This window comes from Oryza brachyantha, chromosome 2 (genome assembly GCF_000231095.2).
Source record: "Oryza brachyantha chromosome 2, ObraRS2, whole genome shotgun sequence".
NCBI lineage: Eukaryota > Viridiplantae > Streptophyta > Magnoliopsida > Poales > Poaceae > Oryza > Oryza brachyantha.
The window spans coordinates 1,981,096-1,999,904 of record NC_023164.2 but is presented as its reverse complement, the minus strand read 5'-3'; the positions used below and the strand labels follow the sequence as shown (position 1 = coordinate 1,999,904).

Sequence of the window (18,809 nt, the reverse complement as noted above, 5' to 3'; positions counted from 1 at the left end):
GTTTTTCTCATAGAGCACAAGAAAACTACTCCATTTCATTCGTTCTAAAATAAAAAAATATAAGTATTTCTAGGATTTAAATTTTATATTATTATATAAATATTTTTGGCACTATTTATAATACTATTTGTTTCATCAATCACTTTACAGTCAATTTTTTCGTATTTTATCACCACCTACGGTCTCATGCATATCCACTCTTTATTTATTGAGCGACACTATAGTATTTTATTTTTAACCTTAATTATTGCTAAATAATCTGGAAATACTTATGTTTTGGAACGAATTGAGTAACAGATTCTCCGGAAATTATCAACTAATCATAAAAGAAATAAATGGAGAAATATAGCATTCATGTGATAGGACCGTAATAACCACTTTGTGAGAGAGTGAAGGATCAAGCTGAATTATCCTATTTCCTACGTACCCTCTCCATATTTTAAAATACAACACCCTGACTTTTGAATATAAAGTTTGCACATTCGTTATTTTTAAAACATCATTTATTTTGTTATGACTTGTATAAACACGATACATGTTTTTAAATATTTAAACTATTTCTTTAAGAAGATGAACGGTCCAACATCAAAGCATACAGATACAGTTACAGATAGTTGCAGATAAAACTTGCTGCTAGAAGTGAAAAGAGTACGGTCAATTCTTGCTGTCTCCTCCATTTTCGTGAAACCTTTTTAACTCCTTGCAGCTTTGAGGGCTAGACACTTGCATTTGTTTTTGACTAACTAATTGTATCATAGCCATACAAACAGCATATTCTATCACCATGAAAAGTACTCCATATCTGCCAAAGCAACAGACAAGAGCATGCATTTTTTTTTTCGTTGCTTACTGAACACCACTTGCCTTTTAATCCTGCATCACCACCCAGATGAATACTATCCATCTCTCATAATAACTTTATTTTCCATCTCTCATAATAACTTTATTTTTTGATTTATATGTCCAACGCTTGAACTATTCGTCTTATTTAAAAAATTTATATAAAAACTTAAAAAAATTAGTCAAGCATAAAATGTTATTCATGTTTTACCATCCAGTAACAATAAAATTATTAATCACAAAAATATTTTAAATAAAACAAAAAGTCAAAATATTGTATTTAAAAACTAAAAAAACGACCTTAATATAGAACGGAGGTAGCATAATCTCTAAAGATCACATCAACACTGGCACTAACATATTTATTGATTCTCAGCTCGTCTAATCATGCTGCAGTCCAGTCCAGCATTGCTGCTAATCCAGACACCCCAGAGTCGTAGTCCAAAGCCATCGTAAACCAATTGCAATTTGCCAACTTTGATTGTCAACCAAAACCAAGCTTCGACGCGGACAGTAGCAAGAAAAGTAAACGCCCCAGGGTCAACGAGAGAACCCTGAGAAATATTTCATCCATTAACCTGCTCTTTCTATGCTCTTACCAGATGCTTGTACACACGACGACCTTGACAGTTGACACTGATGGCTGCTTCAAAACACGTGTTCCTTTTTATTTTATGAATGATGCTGCTTGCCATGCACCTCATCAATCCCATCTTGCAAATATGTGGGGTGTCTTCTTTTCACGAAAAAGTGTGTTTTCCTGCAAATCAAAAATGGGTCACTTTTCTGTTCAGTTTGCATTGTACGGAAGATAGAATTTAATCGAACACTATTGATTTATTTTTATCAAATAACTATAATTAAATTATACTATCAACGGTATTAGGAGGTATTAGGAGTAGTAGAATTTAGAGGGACATTATCATCTTTTAATTGTGAGCTATATTTTTGTTTGCTAGAAAAATCTAAATTATAAAATACTACTAATCAATTAATTACTAAAATACTATTTTTAATTAATAGTTTACATTAATTATACTGATTGTATAATACTATCAATATCAATAGAATGCATCGGAGACGGGCATAGCAAAAGTACGACTGGAGCTAGTGGAAGAAGTCAGATGAAGTAGATTATGCCACGCTAAAACAGTTCAATAATGGGCGAATCAGTGGGTGGCTGCTATTAACGAATAATTGCGCATGGAAGTCAGAGTTGCCAATAAACTAGTCAATAGCAGCTCAATCCAGACTCATAAATTTGGTGACTGTGACCTGAAAAGATCAAACAAACAAGAGATAGCTGCTGCTTGTTCCCTTCTATCCCGTTCCTTCTTCTCCAGACTACTGGCTCTATGCTGGGTTGTGAAGAAAATTATGCAGCCCCTCCATTTCTCAAACAAGAACTACAGCAACAGATTTCCCATAACTTCTCTTGGCCATGCTCTAGTGCTGCTGCTCTTCTTGGCCTCTCCTACCAGTTCTTGCACTGAGCAAGAGAGCAACTCCCTTGTCCAGTTTCTAGCTGGGCTCTCAAAGGATGGTGGCCTGGGCATGTCATGGAAGAATGGTGTGGATTGCTGTGCATGGGAAGGGATCACCTGCAACCCAAATAGGATGGTTACTGATGTGCTTCTGGCTTCTAGAGGCCTTGAGGGGATCATCTCACCTTCCCTTGGCAACCTCACAGGCTTGGTGCGCCTCAACTTGTCATACAACTCGCTGTCCGGTGGCATACCACTGGAATTGGTTTCATCCAGCAGCATCATGGTCCTTGATGTCAGTTTTAACTACCTCACAGGAGGCCTGAGTGAGTTGCTGCCATCTTCAACCCCTGACCGGCCTCTGCAGGTATTGAACATCTCGAGCAACTTGCTAACAGGAAAATTTCCATCAAGAACATGGGAGGTGATGAAGAGTCTTGTGGCGATCAACGCCAGCAACAACAGCTTTACTGGGCAGATACCAACTTCGTTCTGTGTCGGTGCACCGTTCTTTGCCTTGCTTGATCTTAGTTATAACCAATTCAGTGGAGGCATCCCTGCAGGGCTTGGTAATTGCTCCAAGTTGGCAGTGCTCAGAACTGGCAAGAACAATCTCAACGGGACTCTTCCATATGAGCTCTTCAATGTTACCTCTTTGAAGCACCTCTCTTTTCCTAACAATCGGTTAGAAGAATCGATCAATGGCATCACGAAGCTCATAAATTTGGTCACCCTCGATCTTGGAGGAAATAAGCTCATTGGCAGCATTCCACATTCCATAGGACAGCTCAAGAGATTGGAGGAGCTCCATCTGAACAGCAACAACATGTCTGGGGAGCTGCCATCAACTTTGAGTGACTGCACGAACCTTGTAACCATTGACCTCAAGAGCAACAGCTTCAGTGGGGATCTCGCCAAGGTCAACTTCTCCACACTGCCCAATCTGAATGTTTTAGACGTCAGTTGGAACAATTTTTCTGGAACAGTTCCAGAAAGCATCTACTCATGCAGCAATCTAATTGCATTACGGCTGTCTTACAATGGGTTCCATGGCCAGTTGTCAGAGAGAATAAGCAACCTGCATAACCTCTCTTTTCTATCACTTGTTAATATCTCTCTTACTAATATTACAAGAACATTTGAGATACTTCAGAGTTGCAGGAACCTCACTGCCTTACTCATTGGCCGCAACTTCAAGCATGAAGCCATGCCAGAGGGTGATATAATTGATGGTTTTGAGAATCTTCAGGTCCTTTCCCTGGCCAATTGTATGTTGTCTGGAAGAATACCACATTGGTTATCAAAGTTTACAAATTTGGCAGTGTTATTTTTATTCAACAATCAACTTACTGGACAAATACCAGATTGGATAAGCAGTCTAAACTTCCTCTTCTATCTAGATGTGTCAAACAACAGCCTTTCTGGAGAACTTCCGAAAGCCTTAATGGAGATACCAATGTTCAAAACAGATTATGTTGCACCAAAGGTCTTTGAGCTGCCTGTTTTTATAGCTCCATTACTTCAATACCGAATAACCAGTGCTTTCCCCAAAATGCTGAATCTAGGCATCAATAACTTCACTGGGGTCATCCCGAAGGAGATTGGTCAGTTGAAGGCACTTCTTTTACTCAATTTGAGCTCCAACAAATTTTCCGGAGAGATACCAGAATCAATCTGCAACATCACAAACCTGCAGGTGCTTGACATATCAAGCAATAATCTCACTGGTACAATCCCTGAAGCGCTCAACAAACTGCACTTTCTTTCAGCATTTAATGTTTCTAGTAATGACCTAGAAGGATCAATTCCAACGGTAGGCCAACTTAGCACCTTTCCAAGTTCTAGCTTTGATGGCAATCCAAAATTGTGTGGCCCTATGCTTGTACACCGTTGTGATTCACCTAAAACATCATATATCTCCAAAAGGCGACATAAGAAGGCAGCTATCTTAGCACTTGCATTTGGTGTATTTTTTGGAGGAATCACCATCATGTTCTTGCTAGTTCGTCTCCTTGTCTTGTTAAGGGGAAAGAATTTCATGACCAGAAATGATGCCGCAGAAGAACCATTGTCCAACATGAATTCAGAGCGAACTTTGGTGGTGATGCCACACAGCAAGGAAGGGCAAAGCAAGCTCACATTCACTGATCTTCTGAAGGCTACCAAAAACTTCGACCGAGAGAACATCATCGGTTGTGGGGGTTACGGATTAGTATACAAAGCTGAGTTATCTGATGGATCAATGGTTGCTATCAAGAAGCTCAATAGTGACATGTGTCTCATGGACAGGGAATTCAGTGCAGAGGTTGAGGCCCTCTCCATGGCACAGCATGACAATCTTGTGCCGCTGTGGGGTTATTGCATCCAGGGAAATTCAAGGTTGCTCATATATTCCTACATGGAGAATGGTAGCCTGGATGATTGGCTTCATAACAGGAATGATGATGATGATGATGCCAGCTCATTTCTTGACTGGCCAATGCGACTCAAGATCGCACAAGGAGCAAGCCGGGGCATATCTTACATCCATGATGTCTGCAAGCCTCAAATAGTCCACCGTGACATCAAGTGCAGCAATATTTTACTTGACAAAGAATTCAAAGCTCACGTTGCAGATTTTGGGCTATCAAGGTTGATCCTTCCAAACAGAACCCATGTCACAACAGAGCTAGTCGGCACTCTCGGTTATATCCCCCCGGAGTACGGACAGGCGTGGGTGGCCACACTGAGAGGCGACATTTACAGCTTCGGTGTAGTCCTGCTCGAGCTGCTCACGGGGAGGCGGCCCGTTCAGGTCTTGTCTAGATCAAAAGAACTCGTTGAGTGGGTGCAGGAGATGATATCTGAAGGGAAGCAGATTGAGGTCCTGGATCCAACCCTCCGAGGCACAGGACATGATGGGCAGATGCTGAAGGTGCTTGAAGTTGCGTGCCAGTGTGTCAACCATATTCCAGGAATTCGACCAACTATACAAGAGGTAGTCTCCTGCCTGGACAGCATAGGCACCGATCTGCATACAACATAAATCATTTAAAATAGAATTTGATAGCACAGATGATCATGTACTTTAAAGTGCACAGAGAAGCTAATAGTTGCACACGAACTAGACTGTGCACTCACTTTTTTTCCTCTGAGGAAAGAGAGGCAGAACTCCTCTGGATGAACTGTTCCAAGATCCCAATGCAGTTTACTTGTACAGTCTCTCGCATATTACTTTTTTGGGTTAATTGCATTTATGTCACTGCAATTATACCAGTTTAAAAAAATGTCATTACAATTTTACTATTTGCATACATGCCATTGCAATTCTTCCTTTATTTTAGACATGTCATTTTCTACTTATTGAAGACCACTGGACCCAGGGCACTGCATTTTTGTATTGCCTGAAATATCCCTATCTTCACCTAGTTGACAAGTGGGCCCCCTCCCAAATCTCTGACTCTCTCTCTCGTCCCTGCCGCGCCGATGACCAGAGTTGCGGCCAAGACCGATGACCAGAGTTGCCAGCCCTTGGCCGCAGCCTCGCCGCCGAAGGGGAGCGTCACCGGAGAGCACCACACCAGCTGCCAGCCACATGGTTGAAGTTGTTCTTGTTCTAGAGCTTGAGGTGCACCGTGGTGGTGGTCTCCTTGAACGAGAACATGTGGTACTTGATCTTCTTGACGTTGGGCTTGTAGGGGATGGGGACCTCGCCGGACTTCTCGAGCGGGAGCTTGATCCTGCCGATGATGGGGACATCGATGAGGACGACCCTGACGAGGTAGGGGATGATGCTTCCGGGCTTGATGTCATTGTAGACGAGGGAGATGGGGATCTTGACCGTCTCCTCGCCGTGGGCATGGATGGTGCCGGTGTTCGGGATGAGCCCGAAGATGAGCTTCTGGTTGTCGCTCTCGATGAGGTAAAGATGTCGAAAAGCGGGATCGGGACAGGGTTGGGTTCTTGATGAGCACATCGACGGCGAGGTCGACGTAGTGGAGGCCTATGTGCGGGATGTGGACGCCGGGCACGTCGGCGAGCATCTCGTCCAGTTGTCGCCGTCGCCGTCGATCTCTAGGAATGGGGTCGGCACCGCCGCCAGCCGCGTGTTCAGCACCACCGCCGTGTTGTCGAGCTCGTCGCCGTCAAGCTCGTCGTCGTCGTCGTCGAGCTCGTCGTCGTCGCCGTCGAGCTTTGGGTATGGGATCGACATCGTCGCCAACCGCGTGTCCGACGCCACCGCCGCGCCGTCGACCTCGTCGTCGTCAATCTCTGGGAATCAGTCGCGTGTTCGGCGGCAAGCCGCGCCGTCGACCTCGTCATCGTCGCCGTTGTTGGTTGTCCGCTGCCATAGCCGCTGATCTCTAGGAATGGGGAATTTTTCCATCACGCCCAGGGGCATTTTGGTCAATAAAGAAAACAGACAGTCAATAATGGTCAACATAGCAGATTCCAGCACATAGAGTGGCGTCCATCTAATTTTGGCTGAATTATAATGGCATATATGTGAATAGTGAAATTGTAGTGACATTTATCTAATTGGGCATAATTGCAGTGGTATGGATGCAATTAACCCTACTTTTTACATAATTTTGTAATTCAAACCCATTATTATCAATGCGCAGATTCACAGCGTTACAGGAGCCCATGATTCAAGAGGCATAACAATTCAACAAAATATACATAAATGCTATAAAACGATATACCGTTGGAACGACGTATGTTAAAAACTATATATCAATCCTGATACACATGTGTACTAGAGTTGATACCAGAACGATACACTATTTTGTACTCTTTTGGTTTCATATTATAAGACTTTCTAGGTTTGTTTTTAGGTTTATCCAGATTCATCCATATATTAATGTATATGTTTTATATACGTATTTAAATTTATTAGCATAGGTATGAAACTAAGCGAGGCTCACAAGTTTTATAGCGTGGAACGGTGGAAATAGTCATTATCCATATTAAGACACAAGCCGCACTGACATGATCATTCCAGTCCAAGTCTGCGGGGAATCGAAACGTAGGGCCAAAATTACAACCACCCAAAAAGGAAGTTACGAACCTGAAGGATTGCGTGTTGCTGGACGAGGAACATCGCAAGGATGTTCGCAATTGGCGTGAGCTCGACGCAGGCTCCAACGCCTCGCCACGGACGGAGCCGAGAAAAGCAGCCAATCCACTCCTACTACCCCGGCCCTCCCTTCCGGGCTCAGCAGATCACGCCGGCGGCGAACACCGAGCAGCGCCCCCCACATGCGAGTAGCGCTCGCGGAGCGACCAGCAACGAGCAGGAGGAGAAGGCGCGGTGAATCAATCAATCAACTCACCCCTGGGGGAGCGGGGTGGATACTGGAGCGCCGGACGCCGCGTCCCCGCACAGTCGCTGGGGAATGAGACGCGACGCCCGCTCGCCGCCGGCGGCGGCGGCCGCGTTCGCCGGCGCTCGAGCGGAGTCGCCGGGGTTCATCCCGCGGGGAGGACATGTGGCCGAAGCGGAGGCCCATTGGAGGCCCAACTATTGAGTTCTGGGCCCAAGCAGGCCCATCTCACTTGTGGCTCAAGAATAACGCAGCTTGTTTCAGGATTATAAATCCGTTTGGGCCATCTAGAAAAAAAAAACAAAATCCCACGATCTGACAGGCTGCAAAAAAAAAACTGCAAAAGAAAAAAAAAAGACAAACCGGATAAAAACATACTCCCTTTATTCATATTATAAGACTTTCTAGGTTTATCTAGATTCTTCCATGTATCAAAATATACGTTATATATATATATATATATATATATATATATATATATATATATATATATATTCTCTAGCTACTGGTTCCTCCGTGAGTCGGGATCTAAAAACATATCAAATCACCTCTAAATTTCGATTTATATGGCTCACTAGATTCTTCATATCAAAATCTAGTAGCACGCAAAACATTTTTATTTTTGGAGTTTTTTTAAGTATTTTTTTTGAGATTTTTAAAAGTGATACATAACACATTGATTATTTTTGGCTCACTAAATTGTTTTTGTGTGTCTAGGTTCATTATCACACAAGACCTAAAAATCTTATAGTGTGAAACAGAGACTTTATTCATTTTGAAGGCTCCTTTGACTCCTTTTTTATTTATTTCTTTTTACAAAATGAAATATGGTAAAATATATGGAATAATTAATTTTTTTGTCACTTTTAGAAATGATTCTAACATATTTACCACCAGGTCCATATGTCATAGACACATGATAGTCCATACAGCGGGTAATAAATACGTTAGATGATATTTCTGCGAGAAGTCAAATGCCTCCAAATATATAGGCACTTGCATTCATCGTTGTGAACAGACCATGTCCATATCAGCACCTCTGAACCCTGAAGACTAGGCTAGCGAAATCTTTGACACGGATGAGGTCACCATGGACACAGGTATACGTATAAAAAATTATAGTGGAGTTTAGAAAGATATTTTGGGATAAAAAACACGATATATTTGTGAAGTCATAATACTCCAACAATATTTACATCCAAAACAAGGTGATTATTGCCAACAATATTTACATCCAAAAGGATTCCCTTTTTCCTTTGTTAGTTCCAAGCATTTGGATTTTGGAATTAAAAAAGGGAATACGCTTGAATACTTGACCAAATGGCAAAGGTTACTAAAATTCAAATGGTGAAGAATTAGAGCAAGTAATAAACATAAACAACCAATGAATTTGCATCTCACAGAATGATTGCTTATTCCAGCAGTAGCAGCCAGGCAGCGACAAAAGTGTTCACATTATTATGAGAGATAAAAAAAAAAACTATACATCTGCCGTATTAGAGCAGAACTTGCAATCAATTGACCAAGATCAAGAACTCTACCAAAATACTAAAAAACAAAAAAGGTATGTTGAAAATGAAAGAACAAAAGGTTATCTTCAGTATGGAAAGACAGTAACAGAACAAAGTGAGATCCAGGTGAACCTTCGTCGCCAATTCTGACGAGATAATCTGATCTTACAAAAGATAATTCTCATTGGACCTCTTTGTGTAACCCTGCAGCTTCCAACCTTGGTTGCATCTTATACTCTTCTTCCAAAAATTTACATCATATACAACTAGCTACTCCATTATCCAGTATGCCAAAAAAATGGTTCTTGGACCAAGTATACCCCGTTCATATCATGTGTTTTCTGAGCAAACCTCACGAAGTTCGTTTGGGTTCTGGTTTCTGGGAGCTACTGCTGTCAGGCAAGAACAGATACCGGAATTTTGAGTCAAATGCGACGACAGTGAAACTGCGCGCTCCAAGAAGCCGCTGCTTCCGCTGTGAAGAAGAGTCTCGGATGATTGCAACTTGATCAGGTGCAAGGTGATGGCAGATCCAGTCGACGAGCATAGAATCTTCGACGTTCCCCTTTGCATAGCTCTGCAATAACTTTGGGATTAGAAGTTTCCCTCGGTCACTTATACCAATGGATGCCTGGACATAGTCCCTCAAAGATTCCTGAAGCTCCTGACGGACATTTGCTGCAGAGAAGATCCTCACCTGTATTACAGCAGATCATCACAAGATATTATAAAACAGGAAAAAATGACAACTTGGTATGTTAAGAGTTAAGTCAATGTGGATGCTCAAATGTTGTGGAAAAAAACATGTTATTGGTAGCGCAATGGTTTCTGCAGAAATATGCCCTTGTCAATTGCAATATTTGCTGACACATATTTACAGGAAAACAATAATAGAACTCATATACTTACAGCAGGTGAAGAGAACATTCCGCAGCTGAGTCCAAACAACACAAGGGGTTCTGTACCATCAATCGCGTATTTCTTGTGCTCCTCAGTTATTTTGAACTTGTTAAGAGCTAGCATCAAAGACTATAAAAAGGAAAGTACACCAATAAGAAGCATTATAATCTATAAGCAAACAAAAGGCAAATAAACAGGTTAAGGGAAAAGTTATACAAGTTGGGGCCGGTGCACTGGAGTCTTCGTCTTTAGAATCACAAATTCTATCTCAGCAGCACTGAAGGATTGACCACCAACTGTGTAACAAGCCTGCATCGCTAACACGACTTAATTGAAAGCCATATTGAAGATAATGTTATGCATTTCTTTGGCTCAGATAAGAGATCATGCTCGAACCTTTTGCATTAGAGAAAAAAGTTTGATATCATTTCGTGGAACTCCATATGCTAGATATGCCTGAAAGAACCCAGTACATAAATTTAGTGCATCAGTCTAGTGAGTAAGAAACAGGTAGTGAAAGCAAAATTTAATATGATGACAGGAAAGAACGAAGCCGAGAGATCATATTTCAAGTTATGAGAAATAAGAATAAATCATCAATGCAGGTCTTGTTTGCAAGGCCGGTTTCTTCGGTAACAAATCATACTTACATGCATAATCAACGCATTGTACAAATTAATCCAAAAGGCTAGCCGCTCATCACAGTTCATACTATTAGGGTTAACCTTTGATAGCTGTTCCACAAGAAATCTGCAATTACAAAGGCATGGTTATTAGTAACACTTACATTCGACGTAAATATTAAGAACTAAGCAAGTATCAAGTGAGGAACAGCATCATTGAAAAAAATAAAACCAAAAAAACTTGGAAGCATTGTAAAGAAAATGTTCATTATGAGGTATAGTGGATTAATTCTTCAATTTTTAAGATGTGTTAAGTGTAGTGTGTTCATCAGCAACACATTGGGGTCAACCATGTATTAGAAATCAAAGAGAAGTCAAAGTGACATGGAAAACAGTGCTCACTAATACTGCCAAATATGGATAACCTACACACTGACAGGGATTCATTTCAGAGGTAAAAATGACAACATGCTGTGGGGTATTGTGGTTAGTATGTTTCCTGCAAACAAATGGCTACAAGGAGCATCTCACTCTTCCCTCGGTACAAACCTCATAAAAGTTCAACTGTTTGTCAAGGATCAACAGTAAAATAAGATTAGAAATGTACACAATTGCTAACAGTGTACATATGAACAAGTGTTTCACGACACATGCTTCAATTGCCACTTCATGTTTCACAAATCAGTAGTATTACTTGTAAACATGCAGTAGTTGATCATTAGGACAGGCAGTTTTAGCCCAAGGTTGTAGCAGCAAACCTGAATTTTTTTAGAGCTTCAGATGCATATTCAAGTTGCTCCTTTCCAACAGACATCCAAGATACTTCAGCTGCTGAACGATAATTTCCAATATCTCTTCGGCATTCCTTCCCATTAACTTTGTATGGATCAAAATTTTTGACTTCAGTCGTCATCTCATCATTGTGATTCGAATCAACAGAAGGACTTCGTAGCATTGAGGGAATGATGGATGAGTCTGAGAAGGATGCCAGTGTAGAACCAGAAAGACGCTCTGCTGAGGAAGATGAACAATCAGAAGATTCCTTTGGTGACATCTTCGAGGATTCAGATAGACGGAGGAAAATGTTTCTCATGCAACGAACCATCTCCTCTGAGAGTTGATTAGAATTGTTCCAAAGGTTCCCTGCTTTCATGCTAGTTATCTTTAGTATGGGCTGTTCAAATGATATAGTATCAATCTTCTCATCTACTTCGACTTCTTTGTCCGTAGAGCAAGAATCTTGCATCTGCAGAAACATAAATCAAATTTTGCATTAAAAATGTTTAGCACAGTTAACTACCTTCCAATACTATATGAATAGGCATGAGAAGGACCTCTTCATCCCGGTGCTTCTCCAGAAGTCTATTCAAAGAAACATCCTGGTGTTTTTCAAACAATCTATTTAGAGAAATCATCTGTCTCTCTTCAGAATCTTCTCCTACATCTTGCTCATATTCAAACTCAGGGTATAAATCTTGTTGAGTTGACCTCATTGACTCAGATCCAAACTTCGAATCTCTCAATGACGATATGTGCTAAGAAAAAAAATGAAAAATAAAAACAGATCAGTAACTCCCGCATTATAAAGAAGACTGTGTGAGATATTCACTTACAGAAAACTTACTTCTTCCCATGTGCACGTGCAAGTTGACAACGAGTGATCCGGGGATGTAGATGGCAAGCATCCGGGTTTACTTTCAGCAAGTAACCTTTCATTCCTTTCATGACAAAGCTGGTAATATAGTTCATTTAAGTCCTTTTCAAGCTTCGATACCGCATTTTCCAAGGAGGCTATGTTAATTAGTAATTCTTGTGCCTAAGAGAATGAAAGGTCAAAACAAAAAATTACTGAATTGGATAGGAAATGGTATTCCACAAAAACAAGAAAACAAGTAGCCCTTGGACCTTGAGTGGAATCTTCACAGAAGACTTCAGTACAGGTGCAGCATTTTGAGTAACAGCATCTGCTAACGCAACGTGCAAATCAATTTCTTCTTCCAGCTGCCTCTGTAATTTCTTGACCTATATATTTTCAACAGGGCAAAAACATCACATTTACACACCAAGCATTTGCATGTAGGAGAAGGCCTTAAACCAAAAGGAACAAGTTCTTACTTCCTGCTCCAGCTGAGACCTGTACTTCCTCATCCTGCTCCTCTGGCTCTCTTCTCTCTTCCCAGTACCATTGATCTTATCATCCTACAAAAGAACAAATGCGGCATTACTTCAATTGTGACAAATTTAATTGAGGAACCAATAAACAACAAGATTGTTGGTTGACTACACAGTCTGCGGTAATTAATGGAGGGGAATGGAGACAAATGGGGTAGGGGACGGTTCATCCTGGATGGGGGGACCGAGCGAAAATTTTGCAGGCAAGCAAACAGCACAGCCGAAGCCGACAGCGCCCTGCGCACCACGGCATTTCGCAAAAAGACACCACTTTTGCGGCATTTGCCGTTGAAATTTCGCTTTTTTTGTACCAGCAATTCGAGTGTTCCCAATCCATGTTGTCCCAAATCCGAACAAAAATCATGAATTTCTGCGATGTCAGGATGCTGGGTAGGGACTGGGGATAGCAACGAGTCAACCAGAAGGCCAGAACCAACCTTGGCGCAGCTCGCCGCCAGCGCGAGCGCGTGGCCGTCCTCCTCCGCCGACGGATGCGCCGACCGCTGCAACGCCCGCCCCGAACCGCCCGATCTCCAGCCGCCGCCGGCGGTCACCTTCTGGATCAGACAGCCACTGAAACACGCAGAAACATCGCATTCTCAGGATTCAGAAAGATTCAGACAGACTCGCAAAGAAACAAAAAGGAAACCGAATCAATGCGAGAAAGAGGGATTCGACAACAGCAGCAACAGAAAAGAACCCACGCATTTGAGCAAAAAAAACAAAAAGAAACAATTCAAGAACGGCGGCAAGCCAACTAAACTCACGCTGGTGCGGTGGCGGCGGAGGAGGAGGAGGAGGAGGAGGATGGCATCTCGACGGCGGCGGACGGCAGCGCGTCCTCGGCGCGCGCGCACGGCATGGGGGGGTGGCGGGCGGGGCTCCCTTCCCCAGCAAAGATTCGCCCCCTCGAACTCGACGAACGGGAGCCTGACTAAACGCTCATCGGGAGACGAGGATTCGCGCTACAAAGCTCGAGACGGATTGATGGCCATTGCCTCCATCGGCTTCAACCCTTCGCCGACGTGGTTGGGAGGAGGATGGAGGGGAGGGGGGCCGTTGAAACGGTGGGATGGAAACGACAAGGGCGTGTGGGTGCGCGAGGGCTTTATGGAGGAGAGGGAGGCGCGCGTGCGACGACTGCGAGGTGGCTGGAGGATGGAGGATGGAGGAGGAGGAGTGGGGGACGACGAGCGGTGAAGTGAGCTGACGACGGCGGCCGTTCCACTGGGTTTAGCATGGTGATGATGGTGCCCTACACGTAAATGTGCTATACTTTATCATTAGCAGTATCTTTCGGCTTTCATGTTAAGTGTTATTTTAAAATTTATTAAAAAGTGTTTAAAAAATTAGTAACACATAAAGTTTTTATTATCTAATAAAAACAAATGTATTAATCGTATTTTTTTAATAAGACGAAGAGTGAAACATTGTATCTAAAAAGTGAAAATTGATTTGTTTTGGGACATAGTGAGTACTCCCGTGGTTTTAAAATAGTTTTTTTAATATAATGTTTGACTATTCGTTTTTTAAAAAAAATTATAAAATAACTTAAATAAATTATGAGGCTATTAATAGGTTATCGTCTAACATCAATAAAATATTAATCACAAAAAATTAAATAAGATAAAAATCAAAACATGGTATAAAAACTAATTAGAAAATTTTTGGGTTACATGTCATATCGAATATTTGACCGGATATCGGAAGACTATTTCGATAACTAATTAGAAAACTAATTAACAAGACGAATTTTTAAAGTCTTATTAATCCGTTATTAGCACGTATAAATTAATGTAGCCGTTATGACTAATCATAAGCTAATTAGGTTCGAAAGATTCGTCTCGTAAATTTCTTCCTAATTGTACAATTAATTATTTTTTAATTATATTTAGTGCTCAATATATTTGTCTAAATATTCGATACTACCGACGGGGGTGAAGGTGAAAATTTTTAAGGAACAAACAGAGCCTAAACATACGGATAACATTCCTTGGCCAACCAAGTACCAACCGCGTGTCACTCTCTGCACTCTTATCATCACCCACAGCCACAGCCAAAACCCCTGCTGCCCCAACCTCTCTTCCTCCTCCTCATCTTCTTCTCTCCCGTGGAGTTGGAACCTGGAAGCCATCATCATCCACATCGGTGCAGCTAGCTGCAGGTTAGGCTTGCAGTTCGGCGGCTTGCTCCTCTTCCTCTTCGCTGCACGCGCGGTTTCGTTCTGAACTCATCCCGTTTCTCTTCTCTCCCTGCAGTTTCTTGCTCAGGATACTGGCTAGGTCTATCTTTTGCAACTCATCTCAGACAGGAAGAAAAAAAGGTTTTTTTTATCTACATTAGCTACTGCATATCATGCCTCCATTCGCCACAATGTCAGCGCCAGGTTCGCTTCTTCTGCTGCGCCCGGCTGCGTACCAGCGGATTGGGAGAAATCGAGGAGGTTAGTAGTAATAATCTGCTTCCTTTAATTAATTATCTTGCCCAAGGATTGCTGTCTCTGCTCCCAAGAACTCTTTTTTTTGTTTGCTAAAAAGGAAAAATGGTTATTTCAGAAAGTAATTTAGTATTAGGCGATGGTTTTTAGTTTACCAAGTTTCATGTAGTATAAATTATGGTGGTACTCAATGTAGGGGAAAGCCAGGGAGGACCAACGATCTTGTGCTCACGATCTCGAAGGATTAAACGCAGCGTCACCAGAGCAGTTTCTTCTGGAGCATCCATGGTGAGACGTGCCTACTTGTCTGTTGGTGTGGTCAAGTAGTAGAATATTTCTTGGTTTCGCTATGACATGATTGCTCGTCATTTTTATGTTCCATATAGTTTTACGTAGTCAAATGATGCAGATATCAATTTATTTGTTAGAAAAAGTAGTTCTCATACTTGCATTTATCAGGTATTAGCAGGGACGGAGCTACGTTGGGTGTGGGGTTTCCAGGAACCCGGTCTTATTTTTTCTTTACTATAGTTCATCTATTTTTATCATCTATGTAACACACTCGTTCCAAAGTCAGACATTCATAGTAACCTGAACTCAATTCAAAGCATAAAAAATAAATAAATGACATACCTCTTTATTTCATTCTTTGGTCCCTCGATATTAGCAACCTGATAGCTTGTTCCAAGTCTTCTGACTCAAGTGCAATTCAAAGTTTTGAACTTGCGAGATCAGGAGATTAACAAATATGTCAAACATCACACTGATTTGTATTTAATTTCTATAACATGACAGGTGTATCTTAGATAAAGTTGTGGGTACATCGTTTCGCTTTTGCTTTTATTTATAAGCAAAATTTAAATTTTAAATACTGATTTTGGAGTTGATTTCGTGGTTTTTCACCATGATTTATTTACAACATTTGATTTTAAAAAACAATGGACATGTATATAAAAATTTTACTGATATTTTTTTTTGCTAATAAGCCGTTTTGCTTTTTCTTTCAAAAAAAAAAAAACGCAACGCAAGAGCGGGAGCCTTAATGTCATGAAGGGTACTTTGTCTCAACTGGCCTTCTCATATTCAGAAAAGGCTTGGGCTGCCTGGTGCATGAGCGTATTCGTGTTATTTTTGTGTGCCACTTTGGTCCATTTCATATAACTTAGTATATTCTTTGGCTGTTCACATTGGATTATTCACTCCTAGAAATTTACGTTCCAATCTTCAGACTCTAGCCAGAGAGAATTCAGACCTGGATAGATGAAGTAAACCAAATGCCAAACTGCTAATTTTTTTAAAAAAATCTTTTGAGGGTCAGTTTGGTGCTATCTTGATTTCAAGGATACTTATCACTTCACAAAAAAAACTGCATTCTAATACCATCATGTAATCACCAGATTAGTCATCTGAAGCATGAGTTTGATTGGCTGTGGTTTGTAATTTTCAATTGTTAAGTTGCTGTGCAGCATGTTGCTTCTAAATTAAAAGTGCATCATGCATAAAATTCTAGCCAGCAATTTCTGAATCTACCCAACACTCACTGTTTCTGCAATCCTTTTTCTGCAGAGAATAACGATGTGCGCAAACCAGACGCAGACTGCACGCCGCAAATCGTTCTCTGGACCTACCTCCCCACCATCAGGAGCGGTTAAAGGTAATGCGAAAACTGTAATGACACTGATATAATGGTAGAGGATCCACGCGCCAGGCACCAGCGGATCCCCGGTGTTCATCCTGTTCTCCTCCAAGAACTGAACCTCATTGTACACTTCAGCTATGTTTTCACCCATCTTCGGTGCATTCTTTTGCTTTCACCCATCTTCGGTGCATTCTTTAGTCCGTCGGTAGAATTTAATCTACACCGTTGACCTATATTTATCGAATGACTGTGATTAAATTATACTACCAACAATATTAGATGTAGTAGAAAATTAAAGAGGTAATGTCGTCCTTTTTTGTGATATTTATTGTCAAAAAACAAAATTACAAAATACTACTATTCAATTAATTAACAAAGTACAAAAATATTTTTAATCAATGGTTGAGATTAGTTATTAGAATGCACCGGAAAAAGACCTAATAACGTTATTGGCTTCACCGGATTCTCACCTGGTTGCTTCAATGACCTTATGCTTTCAGAGAAAGTGAAGAGCCCCAAGCTTGACGATGGCGGCACCGGCTTCCCGCCGTTCCGGTTTGGCGGCGGCGGCGGAGGAGGCGGCGGCGGCGGCAGCAACTCCGCCGGCGGATTCATCCTGTTTGTGATCGTCTTGCTTCTTGATTACCTGAGGGAGTTTGAGAGGAACCTGCAGAATGGGTCTCGGAGGGGCAGTGACTATGACAACGGGCTGGCACCACAGTAGCTTGTTTCTTTCGTAGGGACACTTCACTCCTTTTCTGGGAAACTTGTCAAGTGTCCCTTCTCATACAAGAGGTGTCAGAAGCAAGCAAAAAATTTGTCAAGTGAGAGTTGTGCTGTGAAGTGGTTATAGTGACTTGAGTAACATCCAAGATCCTAGGTTTAAATTTTTATAGGAGCATGAATTTCAGATTAGGTATTTGAAGTAGCAAACTTTAAATGAATATGGAAATCTGAGATTGAGTACATCAAAAGCCAATGGCTCATCTATTTACGCTTTTTTTTTCTTGTTTATCATTCGTCTTTAGACTCGAAAAAAGTATTCGGTCCATTTCGCAAAGTAAGGCTTTCTAATTATTTTTATATCTATATAGATAATACATATAAAAGCTAAACATTTTTATAATATGAGGCGGAAAACGGAAGGGATAGCTTGATTCATCGTGGTCTTGAGCTTCGACAATGAGGTGGCAACATAACTCATCCCCATGGTCAACAATTAGCTTGCACAAAGCCCCTCGTGGAATGCACCTGCAGCTCCAAGACGTGGCAAAAAAAGAGAGCAGAGCAGGGTGCGTGGGGGGAACTGGCCTTGTTGTAGCAAGCAAGCCACGACGTAACATTGCTCGAGTACAGGTGCATATGTATTTTTGAAAACAACAGGTGCATATGTATTGGTTGACTTCCATTTATTTGTCAACCCTGGCTCAGTTTTTAGGGTCACTCCTATGCACGGTGATCGCTTGCTCCTTTCAAGTACTCAACATTTGTGCCATGCGGTGTAGCCACTGCTGTCATGTCATGCTGTTAACCACGATTGTGAGTTGTATGCCGAGCTCTAATTTTGTTCCTGCAATTGCAAAAGTGATAAAGCCACCGTTACCGCTACATGTGTTTTTGTTTACTTTTGGTAAACTAGCATATCATACTAGTTAAGAAAAATATTATCGACACATTATTGTATTATTTTTCTATACATATTATTTCTTAATTCATGTATATATTTGTTATTGACGTACATGCCATTTGACCTCACATGATATTATAAAGTTGATGAAGCATGTATCTAATCGTTTGGCTAATTGGCACACGATTCACCCACTGGTGCGTGATTTCAAGGGGGAGGTGGGGTCCATGCACGTGTGTAATTAGAATTAAAAGTTTCAATTGCAATTAT

At 41.4% G+C, this 18,809-nt stretch overlaps 3 protein-coding genes and 1 pseudogene across 3 annotated transcripts; 2 read left to right on the top strand and 2 right to left on the bottom strand.

Moving 5' to 3' along the window:
* The first annotated feature begins 2,173 nt into the window (after positions 1-2,173).
* On the top strand, positions 2,174-5,879 carry LOC102707559 (tyrosine-sulfated glycopeptide receptor 1-like). The gene is made up of 2 exons (XM_040520578.1): positions 2,174-5,301; positions 5,798-5,879. The coding sequence occupies exons 1-2, from the start codon at positions 2,218-2,220 to the stop codon at positions 5,816-5,818; spliced, it is 3,105 nt and encodes a 1,034-aa protein (XP_040376512.1). The 5' UTR covers positions 2,174-2,217; the 3' UTR covers positions 5,819-5,879.
* LOC102707284 lies at positions 5,866-6,373 on the bottom strand (annotated as a pseudogene).
* A 2,600-nt stretch (positions 6,374-8,973) lies between these two features.
* Positions 8,974-14,035, bottom strand: LOC102707005. The gene is made up of 12 exons (XM_040520235.1): positions 13,604-14,035; positions 13,274-13,409; positions 12,780-12,863; positions 12,570-12,686; positions 12,289-12,480; positions 11,999-12,199; positions 11,423-11,910; positions 10,692-10,791; positions 10,438-10,497; positions 10,258-10,350; positions 10,051-10,170; positions 8,974-9,838 (listed from the first exon to the last, which is right to left on the bottom strand). The coding sequence occupies exons 1-12, from the start codon at positions 13,696-13,698 to the stop codon at positions 9,494-9,496; spliced, it is 2,031 nt and encodes a 676-aa protein (XP_040376169.1). The 5' UTR covers positions 13,699-14,035; the 3' UTR covers positions 8,974-9,493.
* Positions 14,036-14,851: 816 nt separating this feature from the next.
* LOC102714886 (protein YELLOW LEAF 1, choloroplastic-like) lies at positions 14,852-17,886 on the top strand. Its single transcript, XM_006646834.3, has 5 exons — positions 14,852-15,000; positions 15,095-15,279; positions 15,470-15,561; positions 16,840-16,927; positions 17,413-17,886. The coding sequence occupies exons 2-5, from the start codon at positions 15,192-15,194 to the stop codon at positions 17,634-17,636; spliced, it is 492 nt and encodes a 163-aa protein (XP_006646897.2). The 5' UTR covers positions 14,852-15,000; positions 15,095-15,191; the 3' UTR covers positions 17,637-17,886.
* The last annotated feature ends 923 nt before the right edge of the window (positions 17,887-18,809 follow it).

Bases quoted from the DNA above. Each gene is read 5' to 3' on its own strand.
- LOC102707559 (XM_040520578.1), top strand. From the start codon at position 2,218: ATGCAGCCCCTCCATTTCTCAAACAAGAACTACAGCAACAGATTTCCC. The intron at 5,302-5,797 runs GTAGTCTCCTGC...GCCGATGACCAG, and splicing joins TTCGACCAACTATACAAGAG to AGTTGCGGCCAAGACCGATG.
- LOC102707005 (XM_040520235.1), bottom strand. From the start codon at position 13,698: ATGCCGTGCGCGCGCGCCGAGGACGCGCTGCCGTCCGCCGCCGTCGAG. The intron at 13,410-13,603 runs GTGAGTTTAGTT...TGCGTGTTTCAG, and splicing joins TCCGCCGCCACCGCACCAGC to TGGCTGTCTGATCCAGAAGG. The intron at 9,839-10,050 runs GTAAGTATATGA...GCTGTAATACAG, and splicing joins GAATGTTCTCTTCACCTGCT to GTGAGGATCTTCTCTGCAGC.
- LOC102714886 (XM_006646834.3), top strand. From the start codon at position 15,192: ATGCCTCCATTCGCCACAATGTCAGCGCCAGGTTCGCTTCTTCTGCTG. The intron at 15,280-15,469 runs GTTAGTAGTAAT...TACTCAATGTAG, and splicing joins GATTGGGAGAAATCGAGGAG to GGGAAAGCCAGGGAGGACCA. The intron at 15,562-16,839 runs GTGAGACGTGCC...CTTTTTCTGCAG, and splicing joins TTTCTTCTGGAGCATCCATG to AGAATAACGATGTGCGCAAA.